This window comes from Haliaeetus leucocephalus, unplaced genomic scaffold, assembly GCF_000737465.1.
Source record: "Haliaeetus leucocephalus isolate CR32 unplaced genomic scaffold, Haliaeetus_leucocephalus-4.0 Scaffold175, whole genome shotgun sequence".
Taxonomy (NCBI): Eukaryota; Metazoa; Chordata; class Aves; order Accipitriformes; family Accipitridae; genus Haliaeetus; species Haliaeetus leucocephalus.
The window spans coordinates 1130813-1151798 of record NW_010972611.1 but is presented as its reverse complement, the minus strand read 5'-3'; the positions used below and the strand labels follow the sequence as shown (position 1 = coordinate 1151798).

General features: G+C 60.7%; 1 protein-coding gene across 1 annotated transcript; it reads left to right on the top strand.

The window, feature by feature from the left end:
- Positions 1-18217: 18217 nt before the first annotated feature.
- Positions 18218-20484, top strand: LOC104829754. The gene is made up of 6 exons (XM_010564201.1): positions 18218-18331; positions 19118-19165; positions 19259-19382; positions 19701-19982; positions 20066-20185; positions 20396-20484. The coding sequence occupies exons 1-6, from the start codon at positions 18218-18220 to the stop codon at positions 20482-20484; spliced, it is 777 nt and encodes a 258-aa protein (XP_010562503.1).
- Positions 20485-20986: the final 502 nt, after the last annotated feature.

The following is a 20986-nucleotide window of genomic DNA, read 5'->3' as shown; positions in this document are numbered from 1 at the left end:
GGACCAGTGAGTTCTGAACAGCAGACCCCCGGCATCTGTGTGTGTCCCCTCCAATACGCACAGTCGTACCCATGGGACAGGCAGCGGTGGATTTCCATCCCGCTGTTGTCAGCCTGACCCTGAGCAACACCCTGTTGGACCAGCCAGCTCTGTCCCACCATCACTGCCACAGCCGGTGGCACCAGCCGGCATGGGGATTTGGGGGGGGAGGGTCCCTCTTATGAATGTATATAAAGGTGTATATAAGGGGTGTAAGCACCCTCCCATCCACCAGCAACCGTTACAGCTCTGCAACCCCATCCCCAGCATGCTCACGCCCCGGCCCCGAGGGTGTGGTGAATGTTTTGAGCCGTGGCAAACCAAACCAGCCAGGGGCGGGAGCTCGGCCAGTCCCCCAGCCCCAAGGACTGGGAGGCACTGGGCAGCCAGGGCGATGGGGGCCCTGATTTCGCTGCCTGCAGCAATAATGCTCGCCTGGCTGCTGGCTCAGAAGCTGGGGGACGGGGGTCTTGCCAGGGTGTGATGAGTTTTGGAGGGAGGGTGGAGGCACAAGGCGGGTTTTGGCTGGGGGAGCCTTTCCCAGTCACATTGCTGCCCGAAGCTGTCCCTGTGGTCCCCTGGGATTAGGTACGAAACACCTCCCCATGTATGCCTGCCCCACGGGGTCTGCCCCAGGAAGGCGGACGTACTTTGGGGTCCCCGTCCCGCCGAGCACACCCTGTTCCCAGCCGCCAACAGAGCCGGACCCCCGGTGGGCTGGATCTGGCCCCGACGCCAGCAGGTACGATTTTGGAGGGCTGCTGGGAGGGTTTGGGAAGGGGCTGGCAGAGCCGTGATGCTGATGCAGCCCCAGTGGCACAGCCAGAGGTGGGGAATAACTTGCCCCCCTCCCTTCCTCCTCGACCCCCCCCAAAAGGTACTGTCAGGACGGGCCAAACCCTGGAAGGTGCTGAGCCCGCGCCCAGCCTGAGCCTCCGACTGCAGGACTGCGTGCCATTTCTTTTAATGGTGCCTGATGTAACCCCCACCCCGACACCCTCCTCCTCACCCCGCCCCCCCCCACACACTCTCCCCGGGGACGGCCCCGTTTTTGGGGGGCTCCCATCCCAGGTGCTGCACCCCCACGTCAATAGCAATAGCCACTGCGGCAGCGCGGGACGGGCACCCTGCCCCAGCCATCCCCGGATGCCGTGAATCAAAGCCGAAGCTTTAAATTAAAACTCCCCCGGGGTGGGGAATGGGGCTCCCCCCCACCCCACCCCGAGACCACGGCTGAGCCCTCCCCCTTCCGGCACCGGGTGAGCGGGTCCCTTCCTTAGCACAGGCTGTTTTAGACCCCTAGAGACACGTATCTGTGATCCCCCACCCTGCCCCAACCTCCCATTTTTTATTTTTCATTTTCCTTTTTTTTAAATATTATGTACTATATTTTTAGTCTTAAACACAATATATTATATATATTTAATTTTTTTATATATATATATAAATATAAATGTTAAAAAAGGGAGCTGCAGTTCGCCTTTGTTCTGCGGGAGCATCGTGACGGGGTGGGCGCAAGTGACACCCCCCCCACGGGACAGAGCAGCTTGGAGGGGCTGGGAGGGCATCCGCAAGGTCTTGAGGGACCCAGTGTTGGGGACATGGATACTACAGCTGCCCCGGGGAGGGACGACCTCCTTCCCCATGCCCAGCAAGGGGCAACACTTGAACCTGGGGTGAAGTTTGCTCTGGTTCCTGTCCCCAGCGGGGACATGGGCCAGCAGGCCAGGGGGGGTCCGCTGGCCCTGCGGACACCAACCAAGCAGCCGAGGGGGCAGCAGGATGCGCACTGGGCTCCGCTGACCTATTTCGGCGATGCTTTTAGCTGGAGCCGATGCCAGGAGGGGCACGGGAGGCTTGCCAGCCCCTCCACACCCAGCCTGGCTTTTTTTTTTCTTTTTTTTTTTCCAGAAAACCCTGCAAACAGGCTCACTTAACGATTTTGTTTCCTTACAAATGTAGCCTATTACTCGGCGTGTTTCCACGCCTGGTTTATTATGCATCAACCAAGCAATTTGCCTCCTGCTCCCGGGGACCCATCTTTAAAACAAAAAAGGTGCTTTGTCATTCTTAATGGTTTTTGCTGGAGCGAGGAGCGGGCAGCTGGAAGCACGGATAGATGGATGGACATGGAGGAAAGGAAGAGACATTAAGTTTCTTCTCCGTCCATAACCCCTCTAACTCAAATGCTGCCACGCGAACCAAGCCAGGCAGCTTCAAAGAGATCGGCTCAGCGCCGAAATCCAAGCCCCGGAGGTGTTTCTACCTTGCTGAAGAGGCAGCCTCCTTTCCCCAGGAAACAAATCTCCCCTCCTCGCCATCCGGCTAATTTATTCCCGAGATGTATTCTAATTTATTCCCCAGGACGGCGGCAGGCTCACCGCCTCCTTGCAGCAGCACAGAAATCTCTCGCCTCGTTCTTCCTCCTGCTTCCCTCGCTGAGGCCGAAGTCTTCGGCGGGGGGGAGCAGGAGGGGGTGGAATTTGGGGTGGGCTGTGTGATTTTACTGTCGCTTCCATCTCCCTGCGTACCCGTTCTCCCCTCGATGCGACAGATAGGAGGGTGGCAGGCAGGAGGGTAGCATCTCTTGCCAAAGTTTGGGGGTGCAAGTGAAACCCCTGCCCTTGTCCCCACATTTGGGGGGGGGACGACACCAAGGTGTACCCACCTTCATATCCCAGGGTTTTCTCCAAAATCCATCCCAAGAAACACAAGCCTGCAGCTTGGAGCTTGAGTCACCCTGACAACTACAGTGAGTTAAAAAAAAAAATAAAATAAATTATAAGATTCCTTCATGAAAACCATCATTTGTCTCTCAGAGCCCAGCGCCTGATAACAACACACTGTAACCAAAGAGAGATACAATTCCTGTCCCTTCCCTCAGCACTGGTTGTCATGCTGGAATTTAATCTGTGATCCAGGCTGGTGATAAAATATAATTTGATTTCGTTCCTAATAAATCATGAACTCTGGAGAAGAAAGACGGTGGGAGAGTTAAGGTTCCCTGAATTTGTCTGTGTGGCAGAACAACATAAAATGGGGAGCTAATGCCAGCACCCCAGCTCAGAGCTTAACATGAACACCCAAAGTAGAGGTTACAGGCAGAAGACAAGCAGATGCTGCCTACCAGCAGGGCCAGGTCAGTCCTGGGAGCAAACCAGGATGGCACTGACCCTGGGACAGTGTGACCCAGTGGCCACCCCTCCAGCTGCAGCCCTTGGGCAGGACAGCTGCTTTGAGTTCAGTGGAGGAGGGGCCAAGGGCATGAGACCCCCCCCCCCCCCAAGTGCCAGTCCTCGGCCCTCACAGGCCTCCACAGCAGGCCTCAGCACCGGGCCTCAGTCCTCGCAGGCCTCCGGAGCAGGCCTCAGCGCCAGGCCTTGCCCTCACAGGCCTCCGGAGCAGGCCTCAGCAGCAGTCCTCGGCCCTCACAGGCCTCCGGAGCAGGCCTCAGCGCCAGGCCTCAGCCCTCACAGGCTTCAGGCCTCGGCCTCGCCCATTCAGGACAACCGCCCTGGCTCTCCCGAGTGCCGCAGCACCACCAGCGCCAAGACCGTCGGTCCCAGGCCCGCCCCGCTCCGCCGCTCCCCGCCCCAGCCAGGCACTGAGAAGCCCCGCCCCCACAGCGGGGCTATTTATAGCCTCGGGAATCCCGCGAGACTTGGGTGGGGCCCCCGTCAGGTGAGAACGAGGCGGGGCGGGGCGGGATGGGATGGGATGGGATGGGGTTTGCCTTCTGCGGTTCGCTTCGTGCGTCATCATTCGGCGCCCGGCGGCAGCCAGGCCCTGGGGCAGGGGGGTGGGGGGTGCCGGTTGGGGCCTGGAAGCAGCAGCAGCAGCAGCGGCGGGCGAATCCCCGGGAGGCTGGGGGTTGAGGGGCCTTTGGTGGGGTCAGAGAGCACTGGGCCGTGGGGGCCTGAGGGGGGCGGGAGCCTCCAGAGGTGTTGGGGGGGACGCTGAGGCCCGGGGCTGTGGTAGGCCCAGGGCTGGGGCCTGAGCCTGGGGGCTCTACCCAGAACTGGGGGGCACTGGGGACCTTGGGGGGGGTCTGCTACCCCCATAACCCTGTTCTGCTCCCTGGCTGGGGGGCAGCATCTTGGCTGAGGTGGGCAGGGTCTGTCTGTGTGTGTGTGTCCCCTCGCTTCCATCTGCAGCCTCACCCACAGGCAGGCCTCTGTCCCCGGCTGCACCCCGAGCAGCGCACGGTCTCCTCAGCCTCGGCAAGAGCAGCCTGGAGGGCACGGCTGAGGCCCAGAGGCGGCTACAGTGGCCAGGCCCATGCCCAAGAGTGATGGGAGAGGAGGCAGTAAGGGACAGGGTGGGGTTTGCAGAGCGCTGCTGGGCTCTCCTGGTGAAGATGCTGCTTGCAAAGTGCTAAATTGTGTTACTGCTGGCCTGCCCCTGGAGGAAGCGATATGTAAGAGTGAATCTCTATCCCTAACCATTGGTGGTAAATAATAAAAGACTGCCTTTCTCTTCTCCCTGCGTTCTCGGCCCCCTCCAGCAGCTGTTTCTGGAGCAGTGGCCTGTTTCACAACATGCGCTTTTGTGGCAGGGGCACCTGCTGCATGCGGGACTTGCTCACAGCAGCCCTTGGTGCTTTAACCATGTCGTGACTCTTTTTCTGAGGAGCAAAAGTGTCTTAACTATTTTGAGTTTGGCCATCTTTGCCCCTCGCAGAGGGTCAAAATCAGGCCCCAGCCCCAACACTGGCAGGTTGAGCTCTGGCCGTGGCTGTGGGGTGCACAGGCACCCCCAGTTTATGTTACCTGCTGAGTCCCTCATGGTTTTAAATGGTTGGTTTTCGGTCACTGGTGTGTGCTGGAGGGAACCAGGGGCGGGCATCGGCTTGCGGGGGGGGGGGTCCGTGCCCCACCCCCGCAGCACTATGCTGGGCCCGGGCTCCTCGTGCTTCTGGGCATGATATGGCAGCGCTGGGGGCAAGTCCTGGTCGTGCGGGATGAGATCCAACCCTGCGCCGGGGCAGGGTGGTAATGGGGTGGCTGCAGCGGGGGTACTCCATGGAATGGGGGGCTGAAAGCAAGGCCGTGGGTTGGTGCAGCCCCATGGGACCCATAAGATCCCTACAAAATAACATGTTTGTTTTCTCTCTGCACCGGGTGACAAGTAGCTGTGACTGTCGCTGAGTCCTTTCCTGAGGCCACACTTCCCTCTGCTGGAAGGCCACACGGGCGCATCCTTCTCCATCCAGAAGATCTCGTTTACTGGGAACAGTGGGGAAACCCCCGAACCCCCTCGGGTTGTCACCTGCAGGCACATAAATGATTGACAGTGCACTGGGTGAGGAAAACGTGGCGGTGCCTCGGGCACGACACTTTCGCACCCGTTTCGGGAGCCGAAGTGAGGGGCACGGTCTGGCCGGGCACTGCTCCTGCTCCTCGCCTGCCAGCTGAGCCTGGGGTCTGTGGAGTCTGGCAGCTGCCGGCACCGCTGCCCATGGGGATCAACATCTGCGAGATGACGCCGGGCAGCCTGAATGTGGATGTCTGAAAGATGGGAGAGGCTGGGGACAGTGGGTGAGGAGAGCTGGATCCAGCCCTGAGGCGTCCCCCCCAGGAGGTTATGCTGCTCGTGGGGCTGAGCCGAGCCCATGCTCTGAGCAGGCTTTGTCATCGCTACTGTGACAGTGATGGGGACAAAGAGAAGTGGGCTCTGATGCCCAGGACCCCCCTCGCTCACCCCACTGCCAAGGCCTGGCTGAGGGGGACTTGACACCAGCTGGCAGCCCCGGAGCCAGGGGGATCCCCTGGTTCTGGTGCAGGGATGTCACTTCTCAGCCCTCCCTCCTTCCCTGTCTGGCAGGCCTGCACCTGGGGGGACCACAGCAGCAGGGGTAGCACGGCGGGTGGTAACGCAATGTCTCCTCCTTGTCACTCTGACCCTGCTAACGCAGGGACAGCAGTGCAGGTCGTGAGGCGGGAGGTGAAGGAAGGCCTTGCTGAGCTGCAGGCTGGCAGACGGGTGAGGTGCGAAATCGGGGGGGGGGGTGTTGCTACTTATAGATGCCAGAGTGCGAATGTGGAACCCCACGGCTTTGCGCTTTCATTTGCTGCTGCATGAGAAGGCAGCAAGGGTCGAGGATGGGCAGGCACTGCGTCTGCCTTTTCGGGGTCGCCTTGCTGACCAGAGCTGTTGGCTTTGCAGGTGAGTGAAGGGCAAGAGCAGAGTTGTCTGCAAAATGGCTGGGGACCGTGGGCTCAGGTCGGCTGCAGCAGTCAGATCCCCTGCTGTGGGTAGTTTGCGGTCCCTCATCGCCCTGTGCCTGCAGCCCTGGGGTGAGGGACGGGGCAACGAGCTCCTGGGACCTCCCTTAACTTCTCTTCTGCACCCTGTTTTTCTGATACTTAATTACCCCAAGCCTGGGTACAGCCCCAGCAGGTGAATGGTGTCCTGGGGGGGACCATGCTGCTCTCCCCGGCTCTGCCCCTCAACAAGACGGTGAAGGAGATCGAGTGGAGCTTTTCAGATGGTGACGGTGCCACCATTCAAGTGGCAGAGTTTGGCCCCGGCGGCTTCGAGCGCCCCGACCCCAAGGACCGGTTCAAGGACCGGCTGGAGACGTTCAACAAGACGGCGCTGAAGATCAGGGCCCTGCAGCGAGGTGACAGTGGGGTCTACGGGGCTCGGATTAAACTGCAGCCGGCGGTGGTGGAGGATCAGTTCTTCAACCTCTCCATCTCAGGTGGGTGGTTGCAAAGCAGGGGGATGGATTTTACAGAAATTCTTTCATCTGGGCACTAAACGCCAGCGCGCGTGGCCCCTCTGCTAGTGCAGTTGGGATGTTTCCAGCCCTGGGAACAGATTCGTCCCCATGTCCCCCTCCCCCCTTGTGTGCAAAGTGACAATTTATAATCACTTGAGCTGAGTTCTCAGTAAATTCTGTGGTTTTCCTCGCTGTGAAAAAGCACGGTCCCTGCCCCCTGCCCACCCAGGACTCAGCGCCACTCAGCATCAGGCATGCACCGGGCTGCTGGCTGCACACCAGGGCCCCGCTTTCCCCCCCGCACGGCACGCAGGCGCTCGCCGCTCCTCATGCGTCAAACAGCAGCTGCCGAGCCAAGGCCGGTGAGCACGTAGGCAGCTCCGGCTCTGAGCTTCCTGCTCCTGCACCGTTTCCTGACCTCCTCGCTCCATCATGCTGCAGCCACGTCGGGCTTGAGCTAATTGGCTCTGGCAGCTGGCTGTGGCACAGGGCGTGCGGCTGGTCCCCGCAGCCACAGAGCATGTTGGGCTGCGTCCTGGCTGTTCCCAGCCTCTGCCCAACCTTTTGGTTGCCCCTGAGCTCCCCCAATACAGGAGGGCAGCAGGGAGCATCCGCTTTTGCCAGTGAGTATAATCCCCTTCTGTTGCAGAGCCGCTGCCGGACCCCGAAATCCAGAGCTGGCTGCTTTCGAAGAGCCCCGTGTGGTGCCACCTCATGCTGTGGTGCCACATACCCAGCGGGACCGGAGGCACCGTCATCTGGATGAAACCCCGGGGAGAGCTGGGGGGTGTCGGGGCGCATCCCCTCTGCAGCAGTGTGCTCCATGTTGGGGTGCAGCCCAGTTCCCCCAACACCACCCTCACCTACAGGGTCTGGCATGACCTGGAGGAGAGGATCCGATCCATAGACCTGGCCAGCATGTGCTGGAGCGGAGGTGAGGGCAGCATGGAGGGATCAGAGGGGGGGTGAGGGTCTTGGGGGCCTCTCCTGGTATTTCCAGGCACCCATGAGCTCCCTGCTGCCCCGCAAATGGCTGGTTTGGGAGCCGGGCATCCCCTCACTGTGGTCCTTTCCCCATCACAGGGGACTGCATCAGGCCCAGCTGCTGGACCACAGTGGCTACAGTGGTGTTCCTGGCAGCCTACACCACCACACTGGAGTTTCCCCAAGTCCCTCTGTGGCACTGTCCCTGAAGAAGAGGGATGTGGTAACGGCTCAGACCTCCATGCCCGCCTTCACTGACGCTCTCCACTTTGCATTGGCGCTGCCTGGCTGCCCCTTCGGGCCAGCTCCTCGTGTGGCGGGGACATCCCTCACTGTCACATGCCAAGAACCGCAGCCTGTTTCCATGGCCAGATGGCCCCAGCCACAGCGGCTCTGGCAGCAGCACGTGCTGACAGGAATGATGACCTTGGGACTGATCCCATCTCCTTCCCCTGGGTCCCACAGACACCCTGACATCCCCGCAGAGGACCAAGCCAGCAGCATTTCCCGGCACGATTGTGGGGGAGTGACAGACCCAGCAGCTCTGCTCGGTGTTTCCCAAAGTCCTGAGCCAGCACCTGGTGCTTTCAGCCCACCCAGCTAGACAAGCCCCAGTGAGATGCTGCCCGTCTCCTCATTCATGCAGGGACCATGGGGGATGTCCAGTACAGTGATGCTTCACCTTGCCAGGGATGTCCCAGCCTGCAGAACCCCTCAGTGCCAGCTCATGGGCAGGAGAATTTGGCAGGAGGAAGCCCCTGCCTTGCACAAGAGCTGGTGACATCCCCAGCAAGCGCCTGCCACGGACCCCTGTCTCCAGATGGATGGCCTTCGTGCCATCCAGCCGCATTGTTGTTGTTCTCCTTGGCTCTCAGAGGACCAGCTGGATTTCCCCGTTAGCTGGAATTTTCAACTCAGCGATTTTTATTTCCCCTCTGCCCTTGAGAGATGTGGGAGGAACCGGCAGAGTGGGCAGCATGTCCAGCCCCTGCTTGGCTGCCTGCTTCTCTCAGGGGACCCTGATGGGCAGTTTTGGGACATTCACTGGCCACAAACAGCCCGTGTCCCTCTCTGCACCAGCCTCAGTTTCCCCAGCACTTTGAGGACCCTCTTTGAAAGTGCCCCAGGAGAAGCACTGGAGTTAATAATCCCCTGGGTGCAGGTTAATGATTTTGCTCATAGGTGGGGAGCAGTGAACACTGTCCCATCTGCTCTCTCCTGCTGCAGGGAGAGCAGCCCTGCTGCAGAGGCTGCTTTCCCCCTCCCTGTTTTCCATTTTGAGTTGCTGGAGGTTTTAAATAAAATATAAGCTTTCTGTGCTGCTAATGGAAAGTGCTTCCTTCCAGCCACGGCCCCCGCAGCAGCTCAGGGCTCTGACATTGTGGCTGGAGGCCTTGGTGGGTGGCTTCTGCAGCCCCGAGAGGGGAGAGGTGTGTGAGGGACCGGGGGGAGCCCATGGGGACGATTTGGTGGGTCCACGGCTGCCTTGGCATTACCACCAGACCCTGCCGAGGCATCTATTTCCCAGGTGTGCCCCCTGTGATTCAGCCAAGACCTCCCATCTGCTCGGGGACATCCCCTCCCATGCTGTTTTCTGCACCCAAGGGGGCTCAGGCACCCCCATGCTCCCCATGGGAGTGGAACTGGGGGTGCTCCCACCACCCAGCTCCAGGACGCTCCTGCTGCCTGGGTTTCACCAGGGAAGTGCTCTTGATATTGGGAAGCCCAATTTCAACGAGCCCTCAGTCATCCCCAGGGCCAGCGGGAGACCTGGTAGGGCTGTGCTGGGCATCGCCAGCGTTAATCCAGGCACTGAACCAGGCTGACGAGGGATGCTGCAGGGTCGGGGGTCACCAGCAGCCCCCACCATGCTCGCTTAGCATCCTTGGTGGCATGGGTCCTACACGCTCCCCCCCCCCAACCACCTCATCATTTATGGCCAGCTAATTAATAAGCTGGCTGTGCCCTGCTATGCACGGCTTCCTACGACTTGGAGCGAGAGGCGGCTTTGCTCCTCCCCATCTCTCCTGCTGCTGACTCTGCCCACTGAGCCACACGAAGAGTCGAGGAGGAGAAATGGAGGGGGAATTGGCCAGGAGCAAAGCCCAGCTACCCTCGCTGCTCCTGGCGCTGCTCAGCCTCTGGCCAGGTGAGTGGGTGGGCAGCCGCTGCTGAGCCCTCCTCCCTCGGGAGCCTTGTGGCAGGGGACTGGTGGCAGGGTGGGCTACGGGCAGGGATGCCGACCCCATCCTGCCTTCTCCCTGCCTGCTGCTGGCTAATTGCAGCCCACCCCAATGCTGCCCCTCCATCCCTCTACACTCCCGGGCGCGAGATGATTTCTGGAATGCTGGTTTAGCGGTCCAGACTTAATGAGAGGTTTCATAATGAGGCGGCAGCCAAGCGGCCACGGATGCCCCGACTCCATCCCCCCGTGAGGGTCCCCTCACCCCTAACGTGGCTTCTGCTGGGTGCTGCTGTCGCCCCACGGAGCCCTTTAACCCCCCGGGACCATGCCAGATCTGACTGTGAAGCGGCTCCTTACATAAAGCAGGAGCGAGGAATCCCCTTAATTCCCAGCGTGCTAATCCACACTTTTAATAATTCCCATAAAACCTCCAATTCCTACAGAAAGCATCTAGTAGTACGGGCAGATTAGCGGCAGGGGGGTTATCTTCCTAATGATTAATTGGCTTCACGAGCAAGACAGGCTGTCGCCAGCCATTGGGCAGGAGGGCTGTGGTACAAGGTGCCAGTTCTGCCACACTGATGACAAATATCTGACCCAGCTAGATGGAAAATAGACTGTTAATGATGCTTCGGAGTTTTCCAGCTGCTTTCTTTGATCAAAATTATTTGATATCAGAGTGTGTGTGTGGGGGGGGGGGGATGAGAAAGAGCAAAATCTGGGCTGGCGGTGAATAAACACTGGGCTAAAATCAGCCCCGTAGCCGTATTTTTGAGGGTCTGATGGAGACCCGAGTTGGATTAATCTGGATGCCAAATGCATCATGATGCATCGAGCATCAACGTGTTTGTCCCCCTCCCTCGCCCACTGGATCCTGCCATGGGGTCGTGGCTACGGAGACTTGGGTTCCCGGAATCCTGTGGTAAACAGGATGAACCGGGAGGATGCCAGGGAGGCAAGGCAGTGGCTGGGCTTGGCAGAGGCCTGGAACCAGCCGGCTTTTCCCAGTCGTCATTTCCTCTAACTACTCATACAATAGGGTGGGGGTGGCCGGCAGGGACCCCCCCACAGAGCCACAGCTGGCGGATGTACTGTGGGAGGGTAGAAAACGCTGGGAGGGGTGCAGGGAGGATGCCCATGCGGTTGCCCATGCTGTTGCCTGCACGGTGCCCTAGGTGAGCAACCCCCGGTTTAAACGCGGTGGGCAGCGCCACTGGGGAAGCACGGCTGACGGACAGACGGACGGCGGGCAGACGGGGCACACATGCACCTCCAGCCTTCACATGGCTGTGGCGAGGGATGGGGGAAGAGCATCTGCCCGAGGTCCTCCATAAGGAGCCTGATGAGCTTCTGCAGGACCCCCCCCAGCTCCTTTTTCCTACTCAGGGTGGTGGCTGTCCCCTCCTGTCCCCCTCCAGACCCCAAACCTGGGTCTCAGGACTCCCAGCGTCCCCCTCATCATGCCACTGATCCCCCCATGTCACCCCGCTCCCACGCACAGGCTCAGCATCCTCCCTTCAAGCTCAGCGAGAGCCACGCGTCGATGGTGCCCACGGCCGGGGCAGCTCCATAGGGCCCCGAAAACTTCACAGGCACCCAGGAAAGCAGTAGAAATCTGATCGGGGTTATGATTCGCCTGGAAGAACAGGAATCGAGCCTGGGATAAGCAGGATCAGCACAACAAAAGCTCCAGCAACGTGGAGCACTTCTTATAAAGCAAAGCAAAGAGGCAGCTTGTAATGTGGGGCTGCTGGAGGGTTTTATACAAAGTAAACACTCGAATGTCTGTGTTTAATCTGCTTTAATATACAGGCACATCTGCTTCTGCCTCCTGCAGGCGGGGGGAGAGGAGGGGAGGCGGCAGGGGCCTGCACGGAGGCGATGCAGGACCCATCAACCCGTTGTGGGGACCCATCCTAGCCGGGACAGGGGGAAAGCCACTTGCCCCGACCTCACCATTCCAACGGCTGGGCAACCCGATCCCCACGCGGGACAAGGAGAGGGAGAAGGGGAGGCTGTTATCCCAGTGGCAGAGAAGCGTGGGGGGCTGCGGGGGCCGGGGCCGGCAGAGGAGACAGCTTGTGGGTAGGCGGGAGCTGCCAGGAGCGAGGGAGGTGGTGCCGAGCAGCTCCCGGCATGATTTTGCAGAGAGCTGTCGATGCTGCCAAAAAAACCCCATGGTGGCAGCTCAGATGGAGGGGCTGAAACTTGCCCCTTGCTGAAACTTGCTGGGGAGCCGCCTGGGATAGAGACAGCAAATTCCATCCCTGCGGGAATCACCCTGGTCCTGCATCTCGGAGGTGGCTCCATCCCTTCTGGGTCCAGCATCTCCACCATGCAGGGACCCCAGCAGCCATCCCAGCTCTCCCCCATCACCTTAACCCTTGTCGATCTTTCGTAGGCATCTTGGCCGAGGCGCGTTTTAAGGCGGACAATGATGTTTTGCAGATGCTGGCTGGGAACTCCTCCCAGACTCTGTTGGAGCGTTGTTCCGGTGAGAGCCCGGCTGCAGCCCCGGGGATGGCACGGTTCAGATGGGGCACCCGCATCTGAACCAGTAGATGCTTTATTTTTTTTTTTGGCAACCAGTCTCCAAGCCCTGCATCCTTCCCTCCCTGCCAGAGTAGGAAGCGGCTCCGTCAGGATACGGGGTCTTTTGGGTGGGGACATCCCCGTCCCCAGCCCAGAAAGGGACCAGCCAGCGGAGAGACCAGGTGGCTGCGTCAGGGTGGGGAGATGCTGCTTCTTCCACCCGAAAAGGGACACGTCCCCAAGGGTCCTTCTGTCCCTGTCTTTTCCCTGCTGTCCCCGTCTTGTCCCTATGCACCCGATGACTTTCTGCCTTGTCCGCAGAGCTCCTCTTCGGCCAAGCCAGGGCACAGCCCCAGGAGGTGAATGGTGTCCTGGGGGGGACCGTGCTGCTCTCCCCAGCTCTGCCCCCCAACAAGACAGTGAAGGAAATCGAGTGGAGCTTTTCAGATGGTGACAGTGCCACCATTCAAGTGGCAGAGTTTGGCCCCGGTGGCTTTGAGCGCCCTGACCCCAAGGACCGGTTCAAGGACCGGCTGGAGATGTTCAACAAGATGGCACTGAAGATCAGGGCCCTGGAGCGGGGCGACAGTGGGGTCTATGGGGCTCGGATTAAACTGCAGCCGGCGCTGGTGGAGGATCAGTTCTTCAACCTCTCCATCTATGGTGAGCGGCTGCATGCTGGGGATTTGGCAGAGGTGCTGGGGGCAAACCTAGAAAGCCCTGAGTGCGAGCACTAACCCCTTTACAGGTGGGGAAACTGAGGCACGGAGCAATGTTGGGGTTTACCAGGGTTAGGTTAGACCCCAGCCTTTGCACCCCAGTACCTGCAGCCCCTCAAGCTCTGCAAAAGGCCAAATCCTGCCACCGCAGGGGTCCCCGGGCTGGCCGTGCCATGCCCTGCTGGGGACAAGCATGGTGGTGGGGATGAGCAGGGTGGAGAAATCCCTGCCGTCCCATGCTGATCCGTCCCCTCCATTGGATGCAGAGTCGGTGCCAAGCCCCCGGACCCGCAGCCAGCTCCTGGCCAGCACCCTGGAGTGGTGCAACCTGACGTTGCAGTGCCAGGGCGCTGGCAAAGGCGCCGTCAATGTCACCTGGAAGAAGGACAACATCATCCGGGACCTGACCTCTGACCGCCACCAGCTCTCCCCAGATGGGACCACCCTACGGTTGGCCCTACCACCCACCGCCGCCAACGTCACCTACGCCTGCACTGTCAGCAACCCTGCTGACCAGAAGGTCGTCCTCTTTGACCTGCAAGCCATCTGCCAAAGCGGAGGTGAGACACTCGCCCCGGGGATGCACAGGTGTCCGACATCAGCTGGCTGGCTTGGCATGGGTGGGGGGCTCAGCCCTTGATGGGGGGTTGGCACTGCTCTCTCTGCCCACCCAGGGGGACAGACGTCCTTCTCAAAGTCGGGGTACATCGTCCTGACCCTCATCCTGCTGGCGGTGAGCTTGGGGGGAGCCTTCTGGTGCTGGCGGATGAATAGTGAGAAGGCAGCAGACCCAGGCAAGTGAAGCCGCCCCCCTCCCTGAGAGTTGGCATGGCTTTGAGGGGCCTGGGGGAGTGTGTGTGGGAGTTCCTGGCCCCCCCTCATGCCCTGCTCCCCTGCAGCTGCCACCCCCACAGCGCCCGCTGAGGAGAGCCCCTCTGACCCCCAGTACGCCGAGATCGTGCGCCGGAGCCCCCCGGAAGGTAATGACCAGGTGAGGCCCCCGGGGGGCTGGGGGCTGCTTCCCAAGGAGGGCTGTGCTGGGGGATCCCAGCCATGCTGAGGGGGTCCCAGCCAAACTGGGGTCCCAGCAATGCTGGGGTCCTGACAACTCCAGGAGTCCCCGTCATGCCGGGAGTCATGGCAACACTAGGGGTCCCAGCCACATTGAGGGTCTTGGCTGACTGGGAGTCCTGGCCACGCTGGGGTCCTAACAACACTGGGGGCCCCAGCTATGCCAGGGGGTCCTGGCCAAACTGGGGTCCCAGCCACACTGGGCTTATGACAACACTGGGGGTCCCAGCCACAGCGGAGTCATTTTCAAACTGGGGGTCCTGCCAAACCGGGGGTCCTGGCCACACCAGGGTCTTGGCTACACCAGGGGTCCCAGTCACGCTGAGGTCATGGCATCATGGGGGCCCCAGCCACACTGGGGGTCCCAGTCACACTGGAGTCATGGCCACACTGGGGGTCATGGCCACACTGGGGGTCATGGCCATATTGGGGGTCCCAGCAATGCCGGGGGTCCCATCAACACTGGGCGTCCCAGCCACACCAGCATCCCAGCCACACCAGGGACGTGGTCACACTGGGGATCCTGACCACAGCAGCGTCCTGGCCCCACGGGACACCCATGGGTGCAGGCTGAACTCCGTGCCAGGGCAGAGCAACCCGCAGGCGCTCCCCGGGCTGGGGAGGGGAGTGGGGCTGGTGGGTCCCTCAGCAGCCCCCCAATTTCTGCCGCAGGGCCTCAGTCACCCTGAAAATAACCAGGAGCAGAGCCCGCCACAGAAAGCACTGGTCACCACCGTCTATGAGCAGATCCACCGGGCGCCAGAGGACACAGCCGAAGAGGTGACATAGGCCCTCAGGTGCGGGGGGGCTGCCCTCAAAAAAGGACTGATGCCGGGTTGGGGGGGTGTCTGTATGTGGGGACCCCCTGAACCTCCATCACTGCACACTGCGGAGGCTGAAGGGGCTCCTTTTTCCTGCAGGCACCCGCAGAGCCGGAGCATCGGGATTTCCCGGAAGGGCTGTAAAGTGCGTTGTGTGCCAAATCCGAACCCTTCAGCCCCCGTTTTGGCTCCGGGGATGGGAGGCACCATCTCGGGGCGATAACCGGCCGGATGCTTTCCCCCCCACCTCCGGTTTCTCTCCAATCTCCTTGTCTGATGCCCTTTGAGACTGTTTTGGGGAGCAGGATCCCGGACCAAGGCAGAGACAAGCAGCGGCGAAGCTGGGGGACCCTCCGTGGTCCCCAGATACCCCCGGGATGCTCCGGGATGGGGACACACACACACACACACACTGGGGTTCACCTCCCACATGCTGCCACTGCCGGGCTTGGCCGGGGCTGGGGGCATTGGGGAGGGCAGGGGCACATCCTGGTGCCAGCCAGGCCATGCTGCTTCAGCACGGCACTGCACGTCCAGGATGAGACCCCCTTGGGCAGACTGACACCCTCCCACCCCACCCCACTCCCACCCATTCCCAGGCCTCCCCCCCACCTTCAGCTCCCCCCCCGGAGCCTCACAGGGACCCTCTGTGGGGAGATGCCCACACAGGGTGGACCTGCCCACCCGCTTCGCCGCTGCCACAGAGACACGGGGAGGGGGGACACTGGGGTGTCCCCCCAGTCCCGTCCCATGCAGCTTCCACTGGAGTGGACCCAGGTGGCATCTCCGGGGCCATGGAGGGATGCAGAAGGGACTGTCGCCCATGCAGACCCACTGAGAAGCACCCCCCCCTTCCCCACTCCCCGAGCTGTTGCCTGTGTAGCCCGTATTGTGACGATGGAGGGGTTGTCTCACTGCCTGTGTGTCCAGCACCTACTGTCACGGGGCCCCTCGCTCGGCCAGACCTCCCGCCGTTGTAAAAACAGCAAATAAATGTTGGTGAGATCACAGGGGAGAGCTGGTGGAGCGGGCACGCGTGGGTGTGCGTGGGCATGCATGTGCGTGTGTGTGCATGCATGTGCATGTGCACACGTACACCTCTTTCTCTCCGTGCATCCGCACGTGGACCCGTTGCAGTAAAAACATCCTGGGGCCGTGCAAACTGCCCAGGTTTGGGGCTGCAGCCCAAGAAACCCCAGCCAGGCCCCCTGTGTGCAGAGGAGCGACACAGCTGCCTCTCGCTTCCCTTTTTGGAAAGGCAGCAGCGGCGTGACCTCTGCTTGTGGTCTGTGTGCTGCCTGGGGCCAGCCCGGCCCCCCACATCCCTCCCCGAAACCCAGGGGGCTCTCGCAGCCTGACCCTCCATCACAGCTGGGAGTCCCAAGGGGTGACAACCGCCATGGGGACAGGGCAGGGCTGTCCCCAGAGACCTGCTCCTCTTTTACCTGTCTTCTGCTGCTGCTGTGGGGGTTTTGATGCAGCAAAAGCTTCTCAAGCAAAGACTTTGCTGCTGGTGGTAAGAAACTGGCCGAGCCCCCAGCAAGAAATGCAGCATCGGGGCAGGGGAACGGGATATCCCTGGTGCTGGGGATGGAACATCCCGGGTGCCGGGAACCCAACCAGGACATTTCCAAGCCAACAGGGACCCTCTCCCCTCAATTTAAAGCCAGGGAAACCTTCCTTGGGAAGAGCAGCCACCCCAGCTTAGCCCCATGGTGGGAACAAGGACTCATCCTTATCCCAGGTGTGCTCAGCTCCATACAGGCAGCCAGCCCAGCTGGTATTATTTACCCAACAGCAGGCAGGAGCAGACAGCATCGGGCTCTTTCCTTTATTTATTACACCTGGTTCCCAGGGGGAAATCAAGGGCTGGGCAGTGGGGATCAGCCTGGGGGTTTTGGGGATCAGCAAAAAACCCTTGGTGCAGCTGGAGGGAGAGATCCCACTGACCCCAACCCATGGCTGGGCTGTGCTGGCTGTGGCTTGGCGACATCCCCATGGTGTCTTTGCGTCACCCCTCCCCTGGGAAGGTGTGTTACCATACGTGGGTAGATTTGCATGTTCACTCCCTCCAAGCTGGTACATAGAGCTGAGATCAAGGTTTTGAGCTCGCAGCAGTGTTGGAGCAATGGGGATGTCGCTCGGCCGCCCATGTCCCCGCGTCCCCTGGCTACTGGCGCTGCTCCTCGTGGTGGCAGGTAGGAGTGAGGGGAGGGCAGCAACTGTGCTGGGGGGGGACCATGGCTGTTCCGATGCTTGCGACCCCCATTTTTTAGGGAGCGGGCAGTGGTGGGAGAGAGCTGGGGAGTGTGGCTTTGGGTCCCAGTTGCAAAACGAACCCTAGCCCTGGGAGTTTAGAAAATACATGAAATATTAAGGGCAAGAACAGGAATTTCCCTCGGCAAAGAAGCCGGGAATGATGCACCAGGGCATTGGTGGTTCCTTACTGGGGTGAGCTGGGGTGAGCTGGGGCTGCTTGCTTGCAGCTGATGGGGGGAAATGATGTGGGGCATTGCTCAGCCTCCCCTCCTCACTTTATTGCCAGCATAAATCAATCCTCAAGAGGTTTATGGACCCCAGGGCCAGCGCTTGGGGCTGTTTCCTCCTTCTTCTGCTCCGTGGCTGCTGCTGGATGCCCTCGGCCCAGCTAACCCGCCACAGGAAAAAGGAAAATTAATTTTGGCGAGTTATGGAGGAAGGCAAGGAGGGGCGATCTCCCCTCTTTGTTTGCCTGTGTGTTTCCATGAGGAGGAAGAGGGAGGCCAAAGGGTGGCTTGGCCCTGGATTGCTCTGGCTGTGCTGCAGCATTACTGCTACATACCCACCTCTTCGGGGTTTGGGGGGGGCCCTGTATCCTGCAGCTGTCGGGTGCACCTGGAAAACGCTCGATGGGTGCAATGAGTGGTCAGGGGTTGGGTGCTGCCCAGCGTTTAACCACCACCTAGCTGGGTGCCCCTGGGGATGGCTGGGACACGGCAGTGCCATGGTCTCACTCCCTACCACCACACACAGCCGCTGAACTGAGCGCAGTGTCCCGCCAGCACCCGACGTGGTGGTACCCAAATGAATCCCCCGACTCTGCTCCCAGGGGAGCGCATGCCCTGAACTGGGGGGTGGGGGTGTCCACAGCCATGCTCGCATGATGGGTGATGAACCCCCCAATGCTGCGCTGGTGCATGCGGTTTGCAGCTATGCTGGCTGCGTGGTGCCCTTCACCTCTCCTTCCTCTCTGAAAAACAAAGCAGTGGAGGGAGAGGTCAGAGCCGGCCCCAAAGCATGCAAGAGGTGAACAACCGGTGAGTTGGGGTGCAGAATGAGCCCTGCAGTGTGGGGACATGGCTGTCTGTCTGTCTTTCCCCTGTCCGGGGGTGGCTGCATCAACATCTTGCAGCATTCAACATCTTGGAGTCGCATCGCCTGGTGTGGGCAGCTCTGCTGCTGGGAGCATCTCACTGTCACCCCAGGAATAGAGGGGCTGCGCCCCCCCAAAAAGCTCAGCGCTGAGCTGCCCCACAGCCCTGGACGGAGGGTCCCTGTCGCCACTGGGACCCATGGCAACATTTCCCAAAGGTTTAACCTCAAATGTGCCCCAGTTTGAGCCTCACTTGGGCGCAGGCATGGTGGGGAGAGCATCCCCATCCTCTCCGTGAAGCCCTGGCTGGTCCCTATCATGGGGATGACCCATGCACAGTGTGGCGTGACACTGGGACAACACAAGATGATACTGGGAAGGCACCACGAGCGCCCAGCATCCCCCCTGGCCCTGGGGGATGCCTAGCCCCATGCGTGGTACCCAGCCACCAGGTATGCTGGCAGGAGAGGTGATGGGTGTGGGATTAAATGAATCATCTCAGGTGGGCACTGCACTGTCATGAGTAAGGCACCAGTGGGCAGGTGCCCACAGGTACCTCAGGTGGGGGCTGTGGGCAGGAACAGGGGGTCTGCTGGGGGTCCCCATCCTCCACACTATCCCTGTCCCAGCCAGGCTGCCCAGCCCTGGCATGTGAACGGCATCCTGGGGGGGTCTGTGCTGCTCTCCCAGGTTCTGTACCCCAACAAGACAGTGAAGGAGATTGAGTGGAGCTTTTCAGTCGGTGCTGGTGCCACCATTCAGGTGGCAGAGTTTGACCCCCGTGGCTTCAAGCGCCCCGACCCCAAGGACCAGTTCAAGGACTAACTGGAGATGTTCAACAAGACAGCACTGAAGATCAGGGCCCTGGAGCAGAGTGACAGTGGGGTCTACAGGGCTTGGATTAAACTGCACCTGGACGTGGTGGAGAATCAGTCCTTCAACCTCTCTGTCTACAGTGAGCGGCTGCAAAGCAGCAGGTGGTAGAGTTGGGTTTACAGCCCCAGCGGCACCAGCATGTGGGACAGGCAATAAAACCCTTCTACACCTGGAGTTATCAGCGCCCAGGAAAGGGGAAGAGAAATTGTTCTTGCTGCTGAGCATCTGTCATGGGAATTTTCCTGGGATTATGACTAACCACAATCCACCCCCACCTGCACTTCCCCTTCCCACACCCCCTCGCTGCCCCTCTGGCCCAGCTCGCTCTCCCTGGGGGATCAAGGGTGTCCCTGGGCAGGCTGGGTCCTATGACAGGTTTTGTTTACACCTTAAACAGGGCTGGTGCCAGTGCCGGGGATCCAGCACCAGCTGCTCTCCCTCACCACCCAAGGGTGCAATGTCACCCTGTGGTGCTGGGTGCCGGCCGGCAGCGATGCTGAAGCCATCTGGCAGCTCAGCAGCTCCCCCAGGACGCCATGGGGACAGCTCTGTGAAGACAGCCAGACGCTGTGCCTGGCCATGCCTGCCAGCACCTTCAACTCCAGCTACACCTGCGTGGCCCGAAATCCCATCCAGGAGAAGAACACCTCCATCCCCCTGGATGCCCTGTGCCAGCAGGGTAAACACCCACCCCACCCCCCCAGGCACCCACTGCCACCCAACCAGCAGTGTCCTGGCACCCACCACGGCTTGTTGCAGCAGGGACGCCTGACTGGTGGAGGTGGCATATGTGCCTGGGGCCGCTGGCCATGGGTGTGGGAGCCCTGCTCAACATCATCTGGCTGCGGAGGAAGAAGAGGAGGAAGAAAGCAGCCAAGGGAGGTGGGTGCTACTGGGTCAAGGCTATGTCTTCGCAGCCGGGATTGCTTAGCAAACAGAGCTGGGAAAGAGGGAACCAGCTTTTTTCCTTTGCTGTGGCTCTGCCTGCCTGCCTTCCCCTGCCTGCCCTGCCTGGACCAGGATGGCTCCATCACCTCCTTCCCCGCATCCCAGCTCCCCTTGGCTCACTCCCACCTGCTCCTCTCTCCATAGCCGCCCTCACCTCCCCCTCCAGCAAGGATGCTCTGTCGGAGCCATTTTACGCCGAGATCCAAAGGAGAACCCCCCCCAGAGACGCATGAGTGGGTGAGGCTGGGGGGCCGGGGCCAAATTTGGCTCCTGGCCAGTTGCACAGCGATGCTGGAGCTGAATTCGGCTCATGCTGGGGCCAGGCTCCAGCTTTCAGCCCTTCCCTCCAGGTTGACGGTCCCTCCATGTCCCCGACGTCCCCTGAGCTGGGGGCTGCAGCCCCCTTCCACAAACCCCATCCCCCTGGAAGCAGCTCCTGGCTCCTGGGGTGGATGGGGAGGTGCCACGAGGTGACATTGAAGGGCACTTTCCAGGGCCACCATGTCCCCAGCCAGGGAGCGGCTGCGACCATCCCCCTGCCAAAAGGTGAGTGGCTTGGGGGGGGTTTCTCCCTGTTTTCTGGCCCCGAGCAGCAAGACCACCCCACCACCATCTACAGCTAGCTGCAGGCAGGCACCGGCAGCTGGGCCGAGACGGTCGCCTTGCCCGCCGCGGCCAGTGAGTGCCGCAGGCATCTCATCCGTGCCGGCACCGGGGGGGGGGGTCTCCACCCCC

Bases quoted from the DNA above. Each gene is read 5' to 3' on its own strand.
- LOC104829754 (XM_010564201.1), top strand. From the start codon at position 18,218: ATGGGTGATGAACCCCCCAATGCTGCGCTGGTGCATGCGGTTTGCAGC. The intron at 19,166-19,258 runs GTCGGTGCTGGT...GACTAACTGGAG, and splicing joins AGATTGAGTGGAGCTTTTCA to ATGTTCAACAAGACAGCACT. The intron at 19,983-20,065 runs GTAAACACCCAC...TTGTTGCAGCAG, and splicing joins GGATGCCCTGTGCCAGCAGG to GGACGCCTGACTGGTGGAGG.